This window comes from Egretta garzetta, unplaced genomic scaffold, assembly GCF_000687185.1.
Source record: "Egretta garzetta isolate BGI_Z169 unplaced genomic scaffold, ASM68718v1 scaffold329, whole genome shotgun sequence".
NCBI lineage: Eukaryota > Metazoa > Chordata > Aves > Pelecaniformes > Ardeidae > Egretta > Egretta garzetta.
Window position 1 is genome coordinate 5,087,087 of NW_009269999.1, and position 24,029 is coordinate 5,111,115.

The 24,029-nt window shown below is 43.7% G+C and overlaps 2 protein-coding genes across 21 annotated transcripts in view; both read left to right on the forward strand.

Moving 5' to 3' along the window:
- CELF1 (CUGBP Elav-like family member 1) overlaps positions 1 to 17,245 on the forward strand; it is a 66,939-nt gene extending 49,694 nt beyond the window's left edge. For 17 of the 20 annotated variants that reach the window (XM_035902978.1, XM_035902969.1, XM_035902979.1 and 14 more), the window contains one exon: positions 541 to 9,779. In XM_035902978.1, the coding sequence (XP_035758871.1) occupies positions 541 to 668 (128 nt within the window). In that variant the 3' untranslated portion in view covers positions 669 to 9,779. Of the gene's footprint in view, positions 1 to 540; positions 9,780 to 10,334; positions 10,432 to 17,157 lie in introns of those variants that run through there. The other 3 variants (XM_035902966.1, XM_035902965.1, XM_035902964.1) reach the window with 3 other exon arrangements.
- Positions 14,421 to 23,415, forward strand: RAPSN (receptor associated protein of the synapse). The gene is made up of 7 exons (XM_009647570.2): positions 14,421 to 14,657; positions 17,158 to 17,496; positions 18,767 to 18,925; positions 19,271 to 19,369; positions 19,467 to 19,589; positions 22,373 to 22,426; positions 23,076 to 23,415. The coding sequence occupies exons 1-7, from the start codon at positions 14,442 to 14,444 to the stop codon at positions 23,277 to 23,279; spliced, it is 1,194 nt and encodes a 397-aa protein (XP_009645865.1). The 5' UTR covers positions 14,421 to 14,441; the 3' UTR covers positions 23,280 to 23,415.
- Positions 23,416 to 24,029: the final 614 nt, after the last annotated feature.

Here is a 24,029-nt window from a genome sequence, read left to right on the forward strand (position 1 = left end):
TGGAATGATACACAACTTTTCATCCAAGAGAGACCTAATTGTAACAGTGGTAAAAGTGCCACACTGCGTTGACAGCTACTTCACTCCAAACAAATCCACTCCCATAATGCCAAGAGGGTGATTTCAGTTTTATATTTTTAATGAGCTTTCATATATAGATTAACATTTTCCAGGTTTGGTTTTCTTCCAGGTATGAGTTCTTATAAAACAAACGGGTATGAGTTCTTATAAAACAAACGGGTATGAGTTCTTATAAAACAAACAGCAGTACTCATTTTTGTTGGAAGGCTTCGAAAATGTTATTCTAATTTCCTGAGCTTTGTATATCTTTTGGCCAAAGTTCCATACATCAGAAAGCAATGCTTTGTCTGAGAGCCCTTAGTAAGAAGTTTTTTATGAAGAGTTTAAAACAGTTGTGAGCTTCTGAAAATGGCATTTCATGCAAGCCTCTCTTACCTTGTGAGTACCTGCATTTCCAATTGTGAGTAACTGTTCTGGACAGCTTTAGCATGGTGTAATTATGTATTTTCCTTTCTTCAGGTTTTGTAAGTTACGACAATCCTGTCTCTGCACAGGCTGCCATTCAGTCAATGAACGGCTTTCAGATTGGCATGAAGCGTCTGAAAGTACAGCTCAAGCGCTCTAAGAATGACAGCAAGCCATATTGAGCGCGCCTCCCCTCCGCGACTGGAGTGAGAAGGATCTTCTGGTAAGTTGGAGAGGAGCGCACTTAGTGATTCGAAGCCCTAAGGCTGTGTTTTTACAGTCCTGGAAGCTGATCCATGCCTTCTGTCTGGCACATCTTCCCCTGAAGATTCGGCTGCAGCCTCTGCTGAGAATCCAGCTTCGGATGGAGGACAAGTTTGTGCTTTTGTTTCCAGTGTTTTACTTTGGAGTTTAGGTGCCATATCGCTGAGGTTTTTTGTTGGGTTTTTTTTTTTCTTCCTCCCTTATTTGAAGTTTGCTGTGTTTGTAACCAGTGTGTGTTGAGAAGGACCAATGCCAGCTCCTTGGGGGTGGGGAGGGAAGGTTAAAGGGAGCAGCAGAAACTGACACCACACTGCCTTGGGATAAGAGGGGAGAAGGGGAAGCAGAACTGACACCACGCCACCATGGGGGAGAGGAGAAGGGAAAGCAGAAATAACACAGAACAGCTGATGAAAACAAAGATGGGGAAGGAGAACTGAGTCCATCCAAGCTTGCGTGAGCAAAGAACTGACTCCATGTAGCCTTTGTCATGCCCCATCCATTCTTTGAAATTTCCTTAACTGTATGCCATGGTGGGGATTTATTAAATCATCTCTAAAGCAGGAGACAGGCAAGAAGGGTGAACACATTAACAAGCCAAAGGAAAACTGCAGTGACTTCTTTTCTTTTGCTGTATATAAAGTAGTGTTTATATAGCACTGTGAATGTACACAGCACTTTATAAAATTATTAGATAAAGCCCCTGCCCAGAAAGTGTCACTGTCCATTTACAGTTGAGTATTAATGAGATGCAGTGGATTTCCCCATATTTAAGAAAACTTATCCTATGTACTTTATCTAGGTTTAGTGGAAAGGTAGAGAGAGAAAGACACACAGCTTAGTCTGGATGAGCACATCTGGGGCTGGAAACAAGAAACTTTCGATCCCTGGTAACCTGCAGAATTTTTTTGACAATTTTTCTTCTCAACAGTTCAGCACATTCCCCATTTCTGTGAAATAATATCCTTTTTGCAGAGTATTATGTTGAATTCATTCTGATAAGCATAATGTAAGTGCTGTTTGGTTCTCTATTAAAATTACTGTTAAATTGAGATACAAAGCCCAGAGTTACCCTAACCCAGCTCTTGAGGCTCCTGTTTCATACATGTTCTCATAGGATTTGATTTCTCAGTCTTAACTCTGTTGCAAAGATGACTTCCTGGTTTAAAAAAAAAAAAAAAAAAAAAAACAAAAACCCCAAAACAACACCAAAACAATTTGGACAGTGATTTGGTCTAGTAATTAGGTATTTCTTTATACTGCAGTTTTCCTTTAAGGTGGTGTGTACCAGTGCAAAACAGGCTAACACAGGAGCTGTGAAACCAGAGCAGAGCATTGAGCCATTCAGTCTTATTCTGCCTTTTGGTACTAGCTGTTATCTTCGATATTGAAGGAAAATTGAACACACCCTTTCAATGAACACACACTTCTGCACACTTGTGAAATTGCTGATGTGTTGCTAAGGGCCTTTGTTATACACTGGTTTTAGGGAGCTCAAAGGAGTTTTGGCACTCTGGCCTGAGTTGTTTTAAGAAATCAGAGCCCCATTTTATAACCACCAAAATCCACCTCTGTCACAAGAGGAAGTTTACAATTTCTGTGCGTCTTTAACAGAAGTTCCATTTACCTCATATTTTCTCCTTTTCCTTGTTTTCTTTGTATTCCTGGTCTGTGATGCTGTTTCCTAGGGTACCAGCCAACACTGTAATCTGGGAGCCAGCTGGTAAATAATGTGTGGGTCAGACATAGGGTTGGGACTTTCTGTTCTGCTCCAGCAGGAGGAGCACTAAACCCATCAAACCTGAGATCACGTTCAGAATCCATGCGCCGTGGTCTGTTGGGAATGTTGGGCGTTCCCAGGGACTGGGTCCCCTGGGATCTCAAACCTCAGAAGTACAAGGCCTGACCTGTAGCATCCTACAAGAGCCCTTTCCATTCTTAAATTGAAAATCAGTTAGCTGATGCCGGTCTGTCTATATTGATGGCAGACAGGTAAATCTGTCAGTATTACTCAAATCCTTTTGTGGTGGCAAAGGTTCAAAGGCCAGATTGCCAAATTTCCCAGTTATGCTGGCATGTGGTACCCTTTTATGTTAATTATTTGAATCTCTCTAGAAAAGTAAACATACACTTAAGCAAACCATGTACACCTGAATTCTGCACGATGGGAAAGATGTGTCCTGGTTTTCTGAGAAAAGAGTGTTGGAGTGTGAAGGCCTCCAGGGTGATAATGGGATTTTTTTTTTATAAATAATATACTTTTCAAGAAAAGAAAAAAAAAAAAAAAAAGAAAAAAAACACATAGATGGGAGCAACTGCTCCAAGTGCAACCTGCTGTAACCAAGAACGTTGTTTCTATTTTTATAGAAGTTTTATACCGCTCCAGGGTGGAGAATATTTATTACCTAAATTATTTCACTGGAAAAAAAAAAGGCCAGGGTTTTGTAGAATCCTGAATGTGATTGTTTTACACACATAATGATGTGCATGATTGAAACTACTGATTTTCAGTGGCCTGTTTGCAGCCCAACAACTGCTAAATGGGGAAGACAACGCTGTGAACCAGTGGAGGAGAGCACTGTGCTCTGGGGTCTCTACAGTCACTCTTACCTTCTTTGCACCCTGCCCCACTATACTATCTGAGACCTTTGTCCTGTTTTCCTTTTAACCTGATACTCTGGCCTCTTTACTAGTCATTGCAGTTGCCCCAAATTAGATATTTTAGCTTCAGCATCCTACAGTGTGTCCTTAATACTGTAACTTACGGATCAAGCTTGGCATTGTTGCAAATAGGTGCAACTCCTATTGACTTTAGGAGATTCACCAGTTTACACTGTGGCTTGGTTTGATCAGATCCCAGACACAATCACCTTAAGACACCTAACTTGGGCTAGCTCTTGTGCCTTACTGGCATAACTGTAAGTATTGCCAAAAAGAAAAAGAAAAAAAATCTATGCAGGTTAAATTTTAAAATATGTGATCCTCAGATGGTTTGAATCAATGTAGTTCTGCTCTCTTCAGTAGAGCTGCATCAGTTTTCACCAGCTGAAGATGTTGCCCTTTTTGTGTATTTGTTTCAGATTTCCCTTTCTTGGTGTATCAATGTATATGTTGCCAAAGTTAATAAATGTATCAAGTTTGTGACTTGGGCAGATTTTTTTCTGATAGCAGAACTGTTTGGTGGCTGCCGCTGACTCTGGAGATTTAGGTTCCTCTTGCCTTTCAGTCTTAAGCCAGTTACCTTCCTTGCTCATTGGCAGGGAAGTCTGGGATTTTGGGGACTTGGGGCTTTTAAATTTTATTTTATTTTTAATTCCTATCATGCTCTCATTCTAATGCAAATCAAATCAATGTCAAATGTTTTATTTCCTGGATAGGAGGATAAGAGCTGGGTGAGTTTCAATAAACTGCAGAAGGATTGGCTTAAGTAGCCACATGGACAAAGTATTCCGTATGCTCATAAACCAAAGAATCTGAATTTTCTACAACAAAAGCTAGTAGGACTTCTGATGAAATGGAATTCCATATTCCATGCACCACCAGGAAGGACTTACATATTTTTAGAAACAAGACGGAAATGGTCTACATCATATATTTATTTCTTTCTCAGAAGTCATTTGATTTTACTAAATATGCTGTCATAAGATGAAAGTATTATGAACAATTGAAGTCTTAGTCTGATGCTACTTAGTATCAAGTAGTACAGTAAATGAAATCATAGATTTTTCAGTTCCCTTGATAATCAACAGTCCAAAATAAGATATCTCTTTGTAGTTTAGTTTTTTCTTCCCATAATACAAAGCTTGCATTATTAGAAAATGCCTTTGATACATGGTGATTAAATTTTAATCCTAAGAAGAATGAGGACTAGGATTTTTTGAAAGTATCCGAGACAAATTTTCAGAAGTATCTGAGACAATGATGGTGAATATCTCTTTATATTTTAATGGTGAGGCAGTTTACTAGCTCTGGGCACTACTATCTGGAAAATAAGCGCCTCAGAAAATTTCTCACTGGCAAATAAATCCATAAGAAAAAAGCTTTTCATCTGAATACTGAAGGGTCCCATAGTGTGATAGATTCTGCTTGCATGACAGAATTAACTGAAGTGTTTCTTCTTGTTAATGTTTGTGAGTTAGGGAAGAACAGCCATGCAGAATGATGATATTCCTATTTCATTTAGAAATATCAAAAAGCAACTTGCGTAAAGCAAATTGCAAATGAATGGTGCAATATGAACCCATAAAATGCTTTAAGAGCTTCTTGACGCAAATATTTAAATATAATGATGTTATACATCCCTGAGCATACCTGCTACAAAATATAAGACACAGAAGGCAAAATTATCACAGCTGTGAGATTAAAACGTGGTAAACTGGAATAACTTTCCCGAAGTCATTAAGATCTTATCCAGCATCTCATGGCTCTGCTCTTGTAGGCCAGTCCTTCCTCAGGACTTTAATGAAACATAGTCTTTCCACTCAAAATAGCTGAGTGAATTACTTGAAAAATCTATATCAAAAAAAATCCCAAACAAATCACACACAGAATTTCTATGGTGCATGCTTAGATGTCACTTGATTTCGTGCCTCTTGTTTCTCATGCCTCAGTTCATGATGAATTTGCCTTTCTGGTTTAGGACTGAAGCCTTACAGCTATCTGCAAACTAGAGTACTTCTAGAATTATAGAAATAGATGCATGAATTGCATTGTACTCTGTTTGCTGGAGTGGGTTTAAACTCCGTACTAAGTCCTTTTCCTGAATTGGATGGAAAGCATGAAAAGCAAATTAATCTCAGCAGTTCTAGTAAGTGGAGTGTTGCAGGTTTAGTGGACAACATGCTGGTTGTTGCTTTGGAATTAGAATGCAACACTTGCTATTCTCAAACATGCTATAAATGCTGTAAGGTAATATGCAAGTCCCACCTTGTTCTAGTCTCTAACCAGCAGCTTGGAGATGTGCTGAAGTATAAGGCCACAAACAGGAGGGAAAGGGGAGTTGGGGGGTGGGGAGGAGGAAGAAAAAAGAAAAAAAATTTGCTTCCTCTCTCACCTACCTCCCACAGTCTTCCCCAAATGTTCCTTGTCTCTTGCAGTTCACAAGCTGAGGGGAGGAACCAAAGGTATTTATATTACTTAATATAAGAATGATTTTATTTATATACTCTTCAAGAAAGCTTCAGGAAATATATTTTTTTTTTTCTACTCATCAAACTGGCAACAGTGACTGTAGAGCTTCTCAGAGCCCAGAATCCCCTCCTCAGGAAGTCAGGGAGCTGGGGGCTGTTTATATAAAAGGTTGGGAAAGGAAAATCCCTGTGCAGGTCTAATGGTCTGAAAAGTGCTCAGCTAGGACAAGTCTTAACTTGCAGTCAAGTCTTAAGCAATTCTTCTCTAATGTGTGGAGGTTTTGGTTCCACTTACTTGTCTTGTATAATATCCCCCTCACCCCCCGTTCCAAATCAATCACCCCCAGTTTCATGGGCTCCTAGGGAATGAGAAGGGACTGTAGCTGAAGGAAAGAACATGGATTTCCTGGGCTACCACTGCCTAAGAACTTCCCATGTTAGGATGCAAGAAAAGTCTCAGCCGTCAAACCACCTGTGAATCCCTTGTGTCCTCTGTCTTGTCTCTCATGGTCTCAGTCTCTGTGGGCAAATGTTAGCCCTGGAGCCATATTTTTTGGAGTCGGTCTCCTGGGGAGGGAGCTTGCTCTGTTCTTCTCCTGCACAGAGCTAGTGGAGACACTGGGCACAGGGCAAGGTGAATGCATGCTAATTGATGTGTCACGAGGCTGCAGAGTGCTCCACAGACCGAGTGTTGAGAGGGAAATCCAGGCCTCTGCTTCCATTTGGTTTCTGGCAGTTTGATGTTTACTTGGTGTCCTTCATGTACTTTGACTTTTACTTGTCCATCGTTGGCATGTGCTGCCCTTCCCTGTCAACTCCCTTCCCCAGGAGATCTCATTGTACAGTGCCCATTCTTGTTCTCTCTCTCCGTGTTTGGATGTACTGCTCTGTGTAACTCAGTGGGTCTCCCTCTTTCTGGTTTGTTTTTTTTCTAGATTCCTGCCGTTTGTTCATCGTTGTGCCTAAAGCATGTCGATGTGGCGTTCAAGTACATCGTCCAAATCCTTGTCTCTTCAGCTTCTCTGATGCTTGAACTCTCACCTTTGACCTTGTGTTGACCTTTGATGCTGATGTGTATTTTTATTACGTTTGTTTCTTTCTTTTTTTTTTTGTGCTGCCAAATTGGTTTTGCTAGAAAGACTGCTGAAGGGGAATATTTAAACTTGCATTTGAATATAAAAGAATTTCTATTTTTCTAGACCTTCGTAAGATAACCACTTGATTTTGTGAATCTGATTCTTTGTAATTGTCTTCAGAGCAGCCTTGCTAGCATACCTTGTGGAGTATTTGTATTTCTGTGAACATACAGCCAATCACTTTCTAGGCTTAGTTTTTTCTGTGTGCTTAGTTTTAAAAACACAGTTTCGAAGAAAAGTCAATTATATGGTGTGACTCAATCTTTCAGGAGACTTCCTAGTCACATTTTGCTGATCTGGTTTCTGTGCTTGAGGAGACAGCATGTGTTTTTATGAGTTCAAACTTGTGACTTGAGTGGCATCAGCAGAAAACACTTGAACTACATTTTCTTCTGATTGTAGCTACATTTTTGCCCTGGCATTTATTGATTTTTTTTTATTATTATTATTATTATTATTATTATTATTATTTTTTACCCTGCTTCCCTGTGTGATTATCAGTCTGCAGTGAAAATTTGATCAAAGTTGATGTTGTATTTTGTTAAGCCCCAGCATGCTTGGTTTTTTTGTAACTACAATCTCCTCAGCAAAATGTGATGGTTTTGTTTTAATCTTTCAAACTAAGATAGTGCCCAGAAATGTTTTGCATGTTCCCTGCTGTTATCTTCACACCCTCGTATATATCACCTTCACCTCTCTGTTTTCTATAGTTTGTGCAAAAACTGAGCAATTTAATGGGTTTCAAAGGTATCCTTCAAATTGGTGGTCTTGGTATGACAAATATCTGATCAGAAGCCACCTGAGGGCATCCACCTGTGCACTTAGACTGTCTGCCTGACAGAGCATCTGGACCTTGTTCCATCTCCAGTGCTGTCTGAGGCTCCCAGGGGGCTTGGCTGCACTGCTCCTGTGGTGGAAGTTTTGGTGGAAGGGGATAGCTGGGGAGCAGGAAGGTGGGGGAACTTCACACTATTTCTGTTTCCAAAGTTATCTGAAGCCAGGGCTCCTTTGAAACACTCCTTATGAGCCTTCTGTATAATTCAGGGCACGTTTTTGTGAAGTCCAGCCCCAGTTTAATACCATCAGTCAGACCTTGGTGGGCAGGATCCTGGAAGGATCTAGGTTAGCTCTTGAAATAAAGTGTTTGAAATATCCCAGAGAAAGCATTTGTAAACCTGGTCCTACAACTGCTGGCTCTTTTCCCAAGCGACAAGCACAATACAACAGCCTCTGAAGCTGTTACCTGAACAGGGTACCATCCCCAGCTCTCTTCTCAAGGGCCTTAGCTGGGGAATCTCTACGGAGATTTTTTAGTTTTTGTTTAGTTTTTAATTGGGTAATGAGCTAAGCAGTTTTTCTGGCTTGCAGGGTGAACTAAAACAGGTTACTGCTTTCTGGCTAACAGGCTTCCCCCTACCCTACATACCATCTGCACAGGTAGAAACTGGGATGTAGCTTCTAGATGAAGGCACCTGAAGAGTGCATGCTATGAAGTTTCAGTCCGAAGTGGCAAGCTAGTGTAGGTATCTTAACAGTAGAAAATAATGTTAAATGAAATCCCAGGAGAAGTGGTTTTGCTGAGAAAACAAATCGTGTTTGATTGGGATAATGCAAAGATGCGAAAGGATTTTTTTCCTATCCTACTCCTGAGTTGCCTGAGGATACTGTACTCTCAATAGATGTTGGCTAGACCTGTGTAGACAGCCCTTAATCTGCTTGTAAGAGAGAACATGTTTGGATATGGTACACATACCTGGGAGTGAAGCGTGAGGCTGGACGAATAAAAGGATAGAGACTTGTTTATTTGAGAGGTAGGGTTGTGGGCTGGCTGCTGTTAGTCCCACAGTCTGAATGCACAGGGCTGTGTGTCCGTGGGGGGCACTGATACCCTGCAGTGTATTGAGTAACTGCCAATACGTTCTGTACATGCGCATTTGGTTCCATAAGGAACTCTGGGGAAACCTGTGGAAAAATCTCTGAAGAAAACCAAAATGCCAAACATTGGATGTTTCTTTCCTTTGTTCTTTCCTTTTCTTCCTTTGGTTGTTTTAATTGTTCTGTGGTGGTTTTAATGGATTTGAGACAGTGGAGCAGCAGCTGCCTTTCTGATTTTTGGCTGCTTTTTGTGAATAATTTAAAAAGAAAATTTACATTTTGGAGACAAACCTGTGGGCTTTTTTATTGGTACAAACATTGTATTTAACACTAGGGGTTTTGTACAGTTTTTTGCCTTTTCTACTAGAAAACAATGTAAAGTGATTCACAATGTGACGAGAAAACAAATTGCCACTATGACCAAATGTAGAGTCTGTTCTGCAGTAACGGGATTTAATCAACTCGAAGTCGTGGTTCAGTCGTAGAAATGCTTTTCTTTACCTTGTTTGAGCTGTTCCTTTTTTTTTTTTTTCTTGTTTTGATTTGCAAAACAAAATGTCTTTTTGTGTGAAATTGTGTTGTACTCTGTAGAGAATAACGGATTTTACTTTAATGGTTTAAAAAGCAGAGGAGCACGTGTTGCTTATCTGATCGCAGAGTTTGTGTAGTGGATTTAAAAATGAAAAGATTTGTTACAAGTTTGGGACGAGCGAGTATGTGTTAAAGGAATTTTCTTCCTTTTGTGTGTGTGGGGTTTTTTTTTTCTTTTTGTCCCAAAGGGCAACTTTAAGCTGTTTTAATTGCACAGACACACCGACAACAAGTCATTTTGTATATGCCAAGTGTGGTACCTTCCTTTGTTTATTTGCTATTAAACTGTTTGAGAAGAGTCCTTGTGTGTTGTATTTGTGTCTTAAACTTGAGGTTCTTTTTGGGTCCAAGTGTGGGAAGATGAGGAGAGAGATGAGAGAACTAGCTTCCAGTTTCTTAGCTGTGAGCCACAAAAATTTTCATGGCCCAATACCACGTGTTCTGGATATACAACATAGCCCTGGATTTTTACCTCTACATAGATGAGCTACTTTGAGTAGAAATGGAAAAGGGGTTTTGGTTGTTTAGCCTACATTTTCATATCTTGTGGCAGTCAAGTCCCCTTTAGACATTAGATACAGAAAAGCTGAGAATCTTGGATAATGCAAATATGTGATATGCTGGGGAGTGAGGTATAGGCATGTCCAGCCTCACAGAACTGGTGCTGTGCAGCCACTTGCTTGTCTGTGCACTGTGCTTCATAGTGTTTCAAGGGCTAAATAACTTCAGCATTAACGCCAGACTTCAGCTGTACAGGAACAGCACATGTGCGTGGTGGTGGGTGGGATTAGATAGACACCAGCTCATGCTTCTCCTACGAGCCCCATACCCACCACTGCCTCCTTACCCCTTCCAGGAACACGGCCAAGCTTGCTGAACCTGTCCTGGTTCTGCAGCATGAAGGTATCTGCAGTCCCCAGTGCTCCTGGTCCTGGAAATACTACACGGGGAAACCCCAAACAGGTTGGGATTACTTACTAGCTCAGGTTTTGTGGTAAGCAATAGTTACCTGCTCTGCTTTTAGAACTAAGATACATTAATCATTCAAAATAAAATTAATTGGGAAAAAAATTGTGTAGCCAAAGCGTAATTAATTTAGAAACTTGCCATGAGTTTGACATTAATATTATCTCTCTCAGAAGGAAAGTACCACAATGGCCGTGGCTTTGCCATGTTTCTGAAAGCTCCTAAAATTCAGTAATGTTAATCCTTACTTCTGCTGTCTTGCATCTTGGAGACTGCAAGCATTTTTAGGGCAGCTATGTTCCTCCTCCGTGTCCTTTTCCTCTGTTATTTGGCATACTCCGTTTCACCCCATTACTTCCTACATGACTGTAAATCCGAGAGCACTTGCAAGCATCAGGATTCAGTGCAGCATTCCTTTCCCTGCAGCGCACCAATTGCGAAGTGAGGCGCTGAGCCGCCTGTTGCAGAGTGTGCTGGGATCCCTGCAGTTAATTTGCAGCTGTTGAGAAGGGAGGCTGGAGAGATTTCACTTCAGATAGGCCTGAGGTGAAGGATGGAGAGAAAAAATTGCATCGGAAAAAGGGTCTGTTTGGCGGGATGGAAGATTCCTGCATGTGCAAAAAGTTGGCTAGCCTCACCTTAGGCAAGCAAAGCTCTGTCCATTGCATCTCACAGAACTGATACTAGATCCCTCTGGGTAGGTGGCTTTTTATTTTTTGAAGGGTTTTTTTCTTTTAAATTAAAAGGCCACCATCAATCAGTAGACGATTAAACTACAAATAAGAGACAGTGTATTAATATCTGAAAATAATCAGCATTTCACAAGTTGTTATATTTATCAACATCAATAGGAATCTACAGGTTTCTGTATTTAAGTCCTGATGTTGAGTGTTTTAGGAGAAATTTTCTTCCTCTCACATCCGCCTCCACCTTTCACTACTTGTTTTGATGCCGGTCTCCAATCTTCCTGACTTTACCAGCCATGTTCTGCTGTCTTCGTATGGCCAGGAGTCACCGGGTGTACATTATGAAGAGCAGCGGGGAGGAGGACAAGCAGCTGAGTGTGGTCACTCTGAAGAAGTGACTACGTGATTAGCTACACTGCGTGTTTAGCTCCACTGCATGACAGGTGAGATTCCCTGATTTGGTGTTTCCATGCACCTTGCAGGCTTACTTATTTGCAGTTCCTGAGAAGAAACTGTGGGGCATTTACTGTAAAAGCCATAGCTGAATCTTGTACGAACTAGAGCTGTCTTGAGCCACAGACTGATGGCCATTACTCTGCTGTTACTTTCTCGAAGCAGCACAGGTGGTCAGTGTCTGGGTGATTCTGCCCCTTTACCCCTCCTTATTTAGGCAGCTGCATTGGGCTCAAAGTGGTATGTTCTACATCAGAGCGTGCTTCTGGTTTTTGAAAATGACCAGTTTGAGCTTGATGGTTCTAGCCCTTTCTTTACTAGGGTAAGTTTTTATCCCGATAGGTGAGTTGTGAGTTGATTCTTAAGAGACTAAGCACTCTTTCATAGGACAACTCAAAAGCAAGGAAGTGTAGTGTGATCAACAAAACGCAGGACTGATCATTTCCCTCCTGTTAGATGGGTTTTGTCTGACTGCAAGGCATCCTCTTCTCACTTTGCCAATTCTCTGTGGGATGTGAGAGTGAATACTGAGAGGAGAAGTGCTCTGGTGAAGCGGTCCAAAGGCATCAGGAGGAGTCTGAGTTACAGGCAGGTTACTTGTGAAAGGTTAATTTTGCAAACTAGTCTGCTCCAGCAAAGAACGATGAGATTTTTGTTCTCCCCCTTCTTGAGCCCTGGGTTGATTCTTTCATGTAGCAGACTCCAATGGCTGCTGTCCCTGGCCTCTTAACTTCTCCAAGTCCAGATATCTGATGGCCTCACCATTACTAGCACTTTCCATGGGGATCTGTCTTCTGCATCATGTGTCCATCCCACCACCCACCTCCAGAGAGACATATAAGAATTACTGCAGGGAGGAGAGACCTTTTTTTTTTTTTAATTCTGAATCAGACTTTTATGAAAGCCCTAAAATCTGTAAAGTACCTCATAATTTAACAGTGCTGCTGACATGACTTTTGCACGGTAACCAGCTGTGCCTCAGTATTACTTTTTTCAGCCTTCTGTAGTTTTTTCCACAGTTTCTACTCCTAAAGTTTGAGAGTACACAGAGTCTATGCTGAAACATCATCTAGCACATTACCGCTCTGAAAACAGTGCTAAATTAAATAATGCAAATAGCACAGAGTATATAAGCTCCCAAAAGAGAATCAGTCTGATTGTAGCAAGACTTTTCTACCATTTAAAATGCTTCTCTTTTTAAAATACTTTTCTGAAGAAATTCTGGGTAATGGTATGGATGGAATCTCTTAAAGATTACAACTGCTATGATGTAAAGCCTCTGGGTAGGCTGTGGTTCCTTACTCTTTTGTGTCCTGCTTTTCTTAGGGCTGTTACCTCAGGAAGGCTCCCTTGTGTTTGTATTTCCTTAGGCAGCCATAACACAGGCCAGAATGGTCCACCTGGTGGCCTGTGAGATGATTCTGTCGGTATTTACCTTTGCTTGGGGAAGAGCTGCCACCAAATTCACAGAGAAGCAGGGAGGCAGCTGGAGATGCCTGCTTCTGGATGTGGGTCTGTTGTTAAAACTCTGAATTGCCATTTCTTTGTCCTGTAAAAGGATCCCAAAGCAGGTGCCTGGGACTTCTGTATCTGAAAAACATTAGACTTCCCTGAGGCATTCCCTCCGCCCCAAGTTTGGTATCTCTTCTTACAAAGGACAGAGCAATCTATAGATAACCAAGACTGGGCCAGTTAAAAATGCAGCACATCAATGGGGGTATGAAACTTGACTGCTAGAGGAACCGGTCTAACTTCTGCTCTTTCAAAGGTGTGTGGGAGAGTGAAAGCTATCTTCTAATCGGGCTAACAATCCTCTTAGGCAATCAGAAGGTGCAGAAATCTTTGCTTTGGGTCATCATTGTCATTTGTCATACAAGGTGAGCAAGTTCTGGATGCAGAACCTCAGCAGTGCCTTTGACACCTTCTGTTGAAAACTCTTGGAGGACTGTTACAGGTGTCCGATGGCAGTGAGCAGCAGTCACAAACACAGCTTTTCAGGATGGTTAGCATCTTCTTGCCCCTGAAATTAAGAAGTCAGTGCCACGTTTGCAGCAAATCTGCGACAGAGCTGACCTTTTTCCACAGAAACAGTCCATATTGCCAGCTGAGGTCCTCAAAAGGGAGGCTGAATTTTGTGCCCGGCAAAGTATCGGGCACATCATTACAAGTAAAATACTGCACATGTGTACGTGCTGGAGCCTTCTAGCTCATGCCTTGATTTTTAAGGCATGTGTTGTTCCTAAAGCTACTGTCCTAGCTGAGGCTGCTACCTCCCAGGCTAGCCCACCACCACCAGTGCTTGTAAAAGGGGGTGGCCAAAGGGAGAGGAGAGGGGCAACTGAGACATCCCTGTGACCGCAGCTGATTGTCTCTCCCTGGGGTATTTATAAGCTGCATACTGGTGGGCAGGGGTGGGCAGTTGGCTCGCCGTGACCTTGGGAGCTGGGGAGCCTGGCTAGCATTCCTGGGAGCCACGTGAGCCGGACTGGCAGGCGCAGCTTTAGCCAATGGGGAGGAGACCAGCACGGGCTGCTCAGATTGAGTTTCACTCCTGTCGCCTGAGATTTTTCTCTTTCTCTCCCTGTTGTGCTTTTCCTCTTTGTTTATGGGATTGGACAGGCGAATGCACTTGATGGAGTCCTAGCGAGCAAGACATTTGCCTAGTGGATTTGGGATTCTACCTTCAGTGCTGAGCAGCCACTTCTTGCCATTGCCTACCACAGCTCCAGCCCTCTGACATGGCTGGGCTTTTACGGCTCCAAGCCTCCTGAGCGCACAACCCGCCCTCCTCTGTTAGGGCACTTTGTGTTGTGCTCTCTTCTGTGCGCTTGCTTTTTGCCGTCCTTAGAGGTTAGTGTATGAGGCTTTTTAATGCATGGGAGATGGGTCAGGACCAGACAAAGCAACAGATAGAGAAAGGACTCCATCTTTACCAGTCTAATCAGACCGAAAAGGCCCTGCGAGTCTGGATGAGGGTTTTGGAGAAGTCCGCGGATCCTGCTGGCAGGTTTCGGGTTTTGGGTTGCCTCATCACTGCTCATGCAGAGATGGGCAGATACAAAGATATGCTGAAGGTAAGGCGAACTGGAGACGAATGCATGCCGTTGTGTCACACCCACTATGGAGGGTGGCTGGAGATTAGAATGTGAAATCGGGGGTTTTATTTTGTACGTAGTAGAACACTCCAGCTCCTGAGTGTGTGTCGTGGGCTGCCATAATTACCGTGTTGACGGACAGCTCCAGCCGACAAGATACACAGAATACTACTTTTCATTGGATCCGGTCCCTTAGGATTCCCAGGTTATTGAGGTTCTCCAGTTAATCATGGGGAGCTTTCTTGATTTATTCCCCACATACAGGCAACACCATGTTATCAGGCTTCAGAAGAAAGTATAAAAACAGGGCCTTTGCTCCACTCAGAGCAGTTTACAGCATGTACGTCGGTGTAAAAAGAGATCTCCAAGCGGATTCTGTAGAATAAACAGCAGTCTTATGGAGACATGTCTGTTACCTTGTTCAACTGCTGTTTGAGATCTAATAGAGATCTGACATGGTTTCTTGTTGCAATTATTTGTTTGCAAGGGAGCTGATTAAGAGGGGAAAGAGGATGCTTTTTTGGCAGGGTGGGTGAGAGACATTCCAGGAGGGCTCTGACAGTGGAGATCAGAGAGGGGCTTCCAGCTATCAGGACAGCATAGAAAAAGAAGGATACAGGGCTTGATGGAAGAGTGGTAAGAAGAAGCTGAAGTTACATTTCAAGAGCATGAGGATAAATGTGTTTGATTAAATGAACAAAAAGCAGCTGATGTGTGGATTGAGAAGTAACAGTGCATATAGAGAGCAGCGGGCAGCGTTTGGAAGGGTGACTCAGGAATCTGGAAGACAAGACAAGAGGATGTTGTAACAGTCTTAAGAAACTATCCCAGCCTGAAATAGGGTCTTGCTAAAGGGCCTTGATATTCTTGTCCTGATGGTTTTCTTTGCCTCTTACTAGGCTGGTAATCATGCAGCATTTAGCACAAAACGTGAAGGGGGTGCCCATGTCACATTGAAAAGTTTTTGGTAGCTCTGTTTAGAATGGGGAGGGCACACGTTACTAGTAAACCCATGAACGTGTCGAAATCCTATCTTAAAGCCAATCCTTAGGATGAAGAAGAAAAGAGGGGTATTAATATGCTTGGAAAGCATTTGAAGAAAAGCAATTCTGATAAGTGATGGGGATTAGGTGGTGGCAGAAACAACAGAGTGATTAGGGAAGAGAGACGCAGAAAAGGTAAGATGTGGCTACCTGAAGGCAATACTGAAGGCTTCACAAAAAACAAGAAACAGGCAAAGGAGCCTGTTCAGTATACCTGAATTTGGTACCTGAGAAGAGAACAGAAAGTGGGATCAGAGCAGGTGAATTTTAGTTCTTCCCAGTATTAGGAAGGAAAAATGGCTTCAGTCAAACCGAAGATTTTATACCATGAGTGATCAAAGATAGAGGAAGGAGAACTTTAGCAATAAACCACTGAGAGAGGAAATAATGGGAGAAAAGGGGTCAGAAAGAAATTAACTGTGATTTAAGAAGGGTTATGATGGTCAACCTCTTTTGGAGAGAAAAATTACTTCACACCAAGAAAAGAGGCTGTGGCAATCAGGAAATAATGAAGAACTTGTACAAAGGTAAGGGAATGTGGGGAAGCATGAGCTAATGCACATTACTGGGTCCACATAGCAGCTTTCCCAAAGTGCTAAGGCAACTGAGAACATACATACCCAAACATACGCAATTCGTGTTTGTGGGTTTTTTTATTTTGTGAAGAATGTAAAAGGTTCTCGTAGCGTAAATTATTATGTGTGGCACTTTACAAAAAAAAAAAAAAGTAATTGGTGCCCTTGGGAATTGTTATCCATAAACCTAACTGATAATCTCTAATGAAAACACATACTGAGAAAATTGCTAAATATTTACTTTTGCTGCTGGTATTAATGCAAGCCAGCAGCGTGCTTGGTTCATCGCAAAACACAAAAGAGTCGCTGCTCAGAGGAGTTAGCAGTCTAAAAGAAAGAGACATCATTTAAGAGAACCTGTATGCAATGAATCATGAAGGTTATAGAACAAAAACTGTCAAGACTGCAATTTGCTGGTAAAAAAAAACAATGAAAGAAGTAGCTTGCTTACCTTGTTTTATTAATAGAGTCCTTTAATATCTTAAGAATTCCAGAGAAAGTGGAATAAATTAAACTGAGTGAAAGAAAACTGAGCTGCGTTGTGTCAGGCGTTTCCTGCTTCACCTGCTTGTCTTGAGGGCCATTTAACAGCATTTTTCCACTAACCCCCAGCCTAGTTCATCTTCCTTGCCCCAGAGAATGTGTGGAGAGAGGGAGATGTTTCCCCAGGCTGCTCATGGGCCTCTCAAGCCAGCAGATGACTGCTCAATGTATACGATGCTTCTGAGTCTGTGCTGCTGGACTTCTCTGCCGTGCTCCGAGATGACCCGCTTCTCCAGTACAGGGCGCTACTCTGTGGGTGTTTGAGCTGTACTTAAATAAACTACACGCTTTTATAAACACTATCTTTTCTTCTTAAAGTTTGCAGTGGTACAGATTGACACGGCACGGGAGCTGGAAGACCCGGATTACCTTACAGAGAGCTACCTCAACCTGGCTCGCAGCAATGAGAAACTCTGTGAATTCCAGAAAACCATCTCTTACTGTAAGACGTGCCTGAACATGCAGGGTACCACTGTCAGCCTGCAGCTGAATGGCCAGGTGAGCCTCAGCATGGGCAATGCCTTCTTGGGCCTCAGCATTTTCCAGAAGGCTTTGGAGTGCTTTGAGAAAGCTTTACGCTATGCACACAACAACGATGACAAGATGCTGGAGTGTCGCGTCTGCTGCAGCCTCGGGAACTTCTATGCCCAGATAAAGGTGCGGTAACCTAAGGGAGGGAAGGGTGCTTCTCTCAGGGATTCAGGAAAGAATTGGAAATGGTGTGACTTTCAGCTTATTTCTTTGCTGTGGAAAGTGAAGTATTGAGAGAGCGTTGTAAGCTAAAATCCCTTCTTTGTAAAATCATTCACTGAGTGCTCTCCTTCACAGCAAGGATGGGAGGATTAGTGTAATGTTTATATAGCACAGCAGAAGCAGCTGTGAATATTCCTGCGTGTTGAAAAGATCAAACTCAGCTTCAAAGGAGTTCACATCAGAGGAGGTACTGTCTGCACACAGGGCAGGCAGCCAGAACTTACGGATTCGCTATTTCTACCACTATCGCAGACAAACAGCTATTTATATGAGCAACAACAGGCAGGAGCTGAGGATGGGGGTGATTTGCCAGTTCTAGTACAAACAGCAACAAATAGGTTTTCCTCACAAAGTCTTGATTTTTGTCACTAATGGAAGACGCACCAACTGAAGTGTTGAAAACTATGAGCAAACGTCCCTCATCGTGCCAAAAAAAAAGAACATTGTGCTCTTAAGGCATGAAATAAGAAGGGAGAAGGGAAATTTTAAAAGTTGTGATTTCTTTTGTGCATCTTGGAGAATTAGAAAAATGCCAACTTTTTTACTTTTGCAGTCTCACGTAACTTACTTGAGAATGGGTTTAGTTTATTCAGATAATAGTTTTACTTATTGTAAAATAAGATTTCTTTCTAAAACGCTTTTAGTGCAGAAAGATGCTTAAAAATGAAAATATGTTATTGTTTATTGTTGATGTGGTGAGGCCATGATGCTTTGTTCCTGTTTCCTGCAATGTTGGATAACCCACCTCTTGGAGATCCTGACTCACCGTATGGAGAACATGAGGGCTCCACGTAGATGTTGAAAGCAGAGGTGATGTAAGAGCAGAGGAAGTTTTCAGCCTTTGGTTATAGAGGAGGGAAAGGGTTCCAGCAGAGTAAAGCTGATGGCATAGTATATAAAATTAATTTGCTGTGTCATTGCCCCAGTGTCCTGAACCCAGAGAGTAATATGAATTCAGTGTATGGCAGTTCTGTCTTTCACGGTTTGATATCCAGTGAAAACACCTAGTGAAATATGGCATGTGGAAGAGGAGCAGCAGTAGTTGAAGAGGTGTATAGAAATCTGCTAGCTATTGCAGTGTTAGTAACTAAAAAAATGGTTGGTTGCTTTTTTCCCTGTTCTTTTTGCTTTATTTTTGCTGTAACTGCTGCCTGTCTGCTTGTCTGCCTTACAGGACTACGAGAAAGCCTTGTTCTTCCCATGTAAAGCAGCTGAGCTGGTGAACGATTATGGAAAGGGCTGGAGCTTGAAGTACCGTGCGATGAGCCAGTATCACATGGCAGTGGCCTATCGGAAGCTGGGGCGTCTGGCAGATGCTATGGACTGCTGTGAGGTATAGGGTGCAGGTGGATGCAGAGCTGTCAGAGGCCTCTGCAAGGGGATCTTGCCTACAGGACTGGGAGGAAGAGAGACACCATGGCGTTCACACTTGACTCCAGATGTTCGTGCTGCCTCCCAGTCTTAGACCTGTGGTTTCAGTAGCCCTAGGGGCCTCAGAAGTCTGGGTCTATGAGTGATGGCCCTTGGCTGGGAACATGTGAACAAGACTTCACTTGCCTTAAAAAGATTGTGCCATTTCTTTGGAGCTGACCTTTCAGTGGCTGGAGTGCGCAGTCCCAGCCCTGCTGTTTTGAACCAGGAACAAGCTCTTTTACTGACCAGAGACAATTTCTTTCAGGAGTCCATGAAGATTGCCCTGCAGCATGGTGACCGGCCTCTGCAAGCGCTGTGTCTGCTGTGCTTTGCAGATATCCATCGCAGTCGCAAAGACGTGCAGGTACAGCTCTTTCCTGCCAGGAAGGACAGAGGGGATAGCAAGAGGGTGTGAAAAGCAGGCCACAGCAAAACATGTGTTTTCTTCCCTGCTTTTGCAGACAGCCTTTCCTCGGTATGATTCCTCCCTGAGCATCATGACAGAGATTGGAAACCGCCTGGGCCTGATCCAGGTGCTGCTAGGAGTGACTAAGTGCTGGATGATCCAGAAGGAGCTGGACAAGGTCAGTTACAAAGTTGTTTCTACAGCAGTTTGTTTGACAAGGTTAGAGCATACAGCCTTTTTTTCTGAACCATATGCCCATCAAAGTGCAGTAGAGACCTGTACTCCCTGGTTCTACCAGCACGTCCTGTCCATTTCTCCAAATGGTCCCTCTCAGCCAGGAATCTGGTATTAACGGTATGAACATCCATCCGGCGTCAGACGGCTAACTTCCAGAATTGTCTCATTAGTCAATCCTGGTGACTTTAAGCACAACGCTGAGAAACCAGCACTGAGGGAGGGAAGCCTACTCCTGTAGGCAATCAGCTTATGCTTATGCTCTGAAATAGATTCCATTGCCTACTCCTTAGCCATATGACTAAGCTCATAGTGATGGTGTTTAGACAGCTCTACAGCTCCACCATGTGCTTTGCAGACAAATGTGGCACCAAATTCCTAGAGAAACTTTGAAGGTATATAAGCTATGATGTGAAACGGAGAAATGAGAGCAGAAAATCATTTGGGAATAGACAATCGGTCAGTGCAGTACAAAGGGGCAACATTACTTATTTTGAAAATGCTTAGGTAGCGTGCATGTGTTAAAATCCAGATTGCACTAGATGCAGCAGATTGCACTGCAGGAGCATTACTGGGCTGCAGAATGAGATGCTCAAAGGTGAGCCTTGAACTAGCGCTGAACAACCTGGAATGCCTGCACAGTGCTGCTTCAGGATGCTGGTTTGGGTGTAGATATGATGAAGATTCACTTACCACTCATATGAGAGACACGGAATTTTAGCTCAAACAAAGCATCCCAGATATTAGGAAATCAAGTAGGTGTCTGTCAGAAAAGCTCAAGGTGCTGTCAGGATCTGAGTTGCCTACAGCAGGGAATCAGGTGGGTGAGATACAGCTTGCAGTCTCAGTAAGCAAGCACTATGTTTGCAATGGAAGAAGAAACTGTGGACGTAAAAACTTTGCTCGCTGTAATCCCTTCCCAACCTGATATCCCATATTCAGAAGAATGGGACAGGACACAGCAGGTAGGCCTCTCTCCATGAGAGAATATTCAGAGTGCTCATCAAACCCCTACGTCCCCTGATCCCACCTGTGGCCATTGCCACCCTCTGATATCACAAGCAGCTTTCACCTGTGAGAGCCTGGTGTGGGGGCTTTGCACAGAGCCCTAATCTCAACCAAAACCTATGAAAGAGGAGCATGAATAGATGAATCTTGTATTCTGTTCCAGGCATTAGAGAGAAGCCTGCCCTGGTGGGTCAGAGACCTTAGGCCCATTGCCCCAAATGTGACCTCCTCAAATGTCACAGCCCTGAATACTCACCCGAGTCTGTTCCTCAACTTGCCAGTCCCAGTTTGTTTCTCATGCTAGTCATCTCAGTATCAGTTACCTAATAAAGCAGTTTGCTAACTTTCCACTTGCAGATTCCCTGTTCTTGTCCTGGCTTCTTCCATCTTCCAGGTCATCTCAGCCAGTCAGTCCATTTTCTCTCATTTGTGTGTAGTCAGCACTGTGGCAGATCCTCCCAGGCTGCTCTCACAGCCTGCTTGCCCAAACTCCCGTCCAAGACAAACTGTCCCCTGGACTTCTCAGCATGTCTTCCCCCACCCACATGCTTCACTTTGATTCTTAGTCCCCATCATTAATTTCAGGGTTTTCCAGCACACAGTCACTCCTTCCCAGGCACAGCTCTTGGTTACGTTCTACCTGCTAGCCTTCAATTCCTGCTTCCCTCTTCCACGGGTTCCTTATCCTAGGCTGTTGCTGCCATCACAGGTCTTAACGTCATCTCCTCTGCATTCAAAGTGCATTCTTTCATGTCGTCTGCTCCTCTTCTCCTACAATAGCAGTAATGCCAAATTATAGGGTAGAAATTTTGTAATGTTGCTCCTGAAAACTGCTGCACCCTGAGGGAGACCTCTTCTTCCCCTTGGACAAATCTGAAGCAGATCTCAGTAGTTCTGGGAAACAGAGACTCATGATGAGAACAGTGAGGAACACTGTGGCATCTAGGGGAGAGTCGGAGACTCATTTGATGTAACAGCTGCTATGCTAAAAACTTTCCTTCAGACTGAAAAAGATGGATAGCAGTACACTCCTACGTCGCACCATGTGTAAGTAGGACAAAGCGATATATGAACAGCAGGGGAAAAAATGGAAGAGCGGGAGAGTCGGAGACTCATTTGATGTAACAGCTGCTATGCTAAAAACTTTCCTTCAGACTGAAAAAGATGGATAGCAGTACACTCCTACGTCGCACCATGTGTAAGTAGGACAAAGCGATATATGAACAGCAGGGGAAAAAATGCAAGAGCGTGGTGTATTGGTGGTGCTGATCCCTTCCCTCCCCTCTTGTACAAGTGAAACTGGAGTTGCCCAACGATTATTGAGCCTCTTGGGTAGGAGGGGAAGAGGCTTGCTTTGCGTGTGCTTCATCCCAAACCCAGTGAGCACGGGTGACTGAGTTTTAAAGAAGTCTGTATCCCCTCTGCTTGGAAGCACCAGCCTCTGCCAGTGTCATGCACTGTGCGGCTGGAACAGAAATGCAGCTCTCGCATTATGTGTGGTCTCTCAGAAACTGAGCTTTTCTTATGGATGAACTTCTGGGAGGGGAGGGAAACCTGCCAGACAGCTATCTTGCATCTCCAGAGTTGTAGTAATGCTTGTTTATCCAAATTCTACCCTGTACCCCTCTACCTCTTTTAATAATTCCCATAGGGCATTCATACAAGTCTGGTTTTGATACATCAGACTGAGAACTGATGATGCGTGCTCTCCATTCACAGGCTCTGGAAAGCATTGAAAAGGCACAGGAGCTGGCAGAGGGACTAGGGAACAAGGTAGGATCCTACAGCTTCTCTTCAGCACTGTTCCGTAGTCTTCTGTCAGGCAACTTAAGAAGCCAAGCGTTGAAGTATCCAGACTTTTCACTGCTTATTAATGTGTCCATATTAACCGGTCGATGCTTGGGACTTGCTTTGTTGTGGAGTGTTTAGCTGTGGGCAGCTGCACAGATGATCATCAGCGTGCAAGTCTGAAAAGTGAGGGAGGTGTCACAGTGGGATGAACAACGGGGCATGGGAAGCAGTGAAAATGGGGTAAGAAACAAGCAGAGCGCTAGAGGATTAGGGGTCTTGTCTTGAAAAACAGCATTGCCCTGAGCAGCAGGTGAAGCTGTGTGCTGGCTGGAGGCAAAGGGACGTGGAACGTGGTGCATGTCATGGATAGCTCAGGAAAACCATCTTGATGAAAGAGCTGCAGAGTGCCTTCAACCTGGTGTCCCCTTCTGCGATACGGAGAAGCAGGGTTAGTGGCAGGAAGTGCTGAGAGAGCGGATGTCCTTATGGCAGATCCTATCCCTCGGGCAGCTTTCTGTCCTGGTGTTTCTCTAGCTGGCTGATGGGGCTGTAGTGGTTTCCTCTCCTCACGTTACTGGTCTGTCTTCACCTTGTTGTTCACTTTTCTTATGTTCCTGCCCTTCACGTACAGCTCGGCCTGCTGAAGCTCCACTGCCTGTGTGAAAGGATCTATCGCACAAAGGGGCAGCAGCGAGAACTGCGTGACCACGTAGTGAAGTTCCATGAATGCGTGGAGGAGATGGAGCTGTACTGTGGCATGTGTGGAGAGTCCATTGGGGAGAAGAACAACCAGCTCCAGGCGCTGCCTTGCTCCCACTTCTTCCACTTAAAGTAATGAGCTGGAAGTACTACAGATTTTTGTCATGACGTTAGTCAGAGGGAAGAGCCCAGAGCAGGACCCTCCTACGCATGCTGTTCCCCAGGTCTTTGTCCCGCTTACCTGTGCCCTGCAGGATCCCATGGCAGTGTCGCAGATCTTGTGCCCTCGAAGGGTGAGATTTAGCCATGATAACCCCTCCCGCTACCCCTTCCATCCTCACCCATGTCCTCACCTTGTGGGCGCTTAGCCTAGTTCACAGATTCTTACTGAATTCCTCTTGGGGAATCGGTTCTTCGCTCCCAGGGGCAGTTTGGGTTTTCCCCCTGAATCCCCCCCCACTTCCTCTCTTGTCCAGAGGTAGACTGAGGCGAAGGTGTTCAGGCTGTTACTGTGCTACTGCCATGACAGAAGTTAGCTGGACCATCATTTTATTTTTAGAAGAAACACGAGTGTAACAAAATAGTTCTGAAAATTAAGGATTTAAAAACGAAGCCTCATACTGACACCAAAATTAGGATCAAATTGCCCCGGGTGGCGAGGGCTTTGTCTCCAGCAGTAAAGGAACTTCTGTGGAGGAACGTGCTGGAGTGCCTCCACCGAAGGGCTGGGAAAGAGATCAAATCTTTGCCCGAGAGGGGAGGGAGCTTTTTCCTATGTTGTGCCGTTAATACAGGGAACGGCAGGGGGAGCGGGCCTGGGGGCGCCTCCGGCCGCAGACCCCCTGCTGAAAGGGCCTCCTCCCTTTGCAGGTGCCTCCAGACCAAC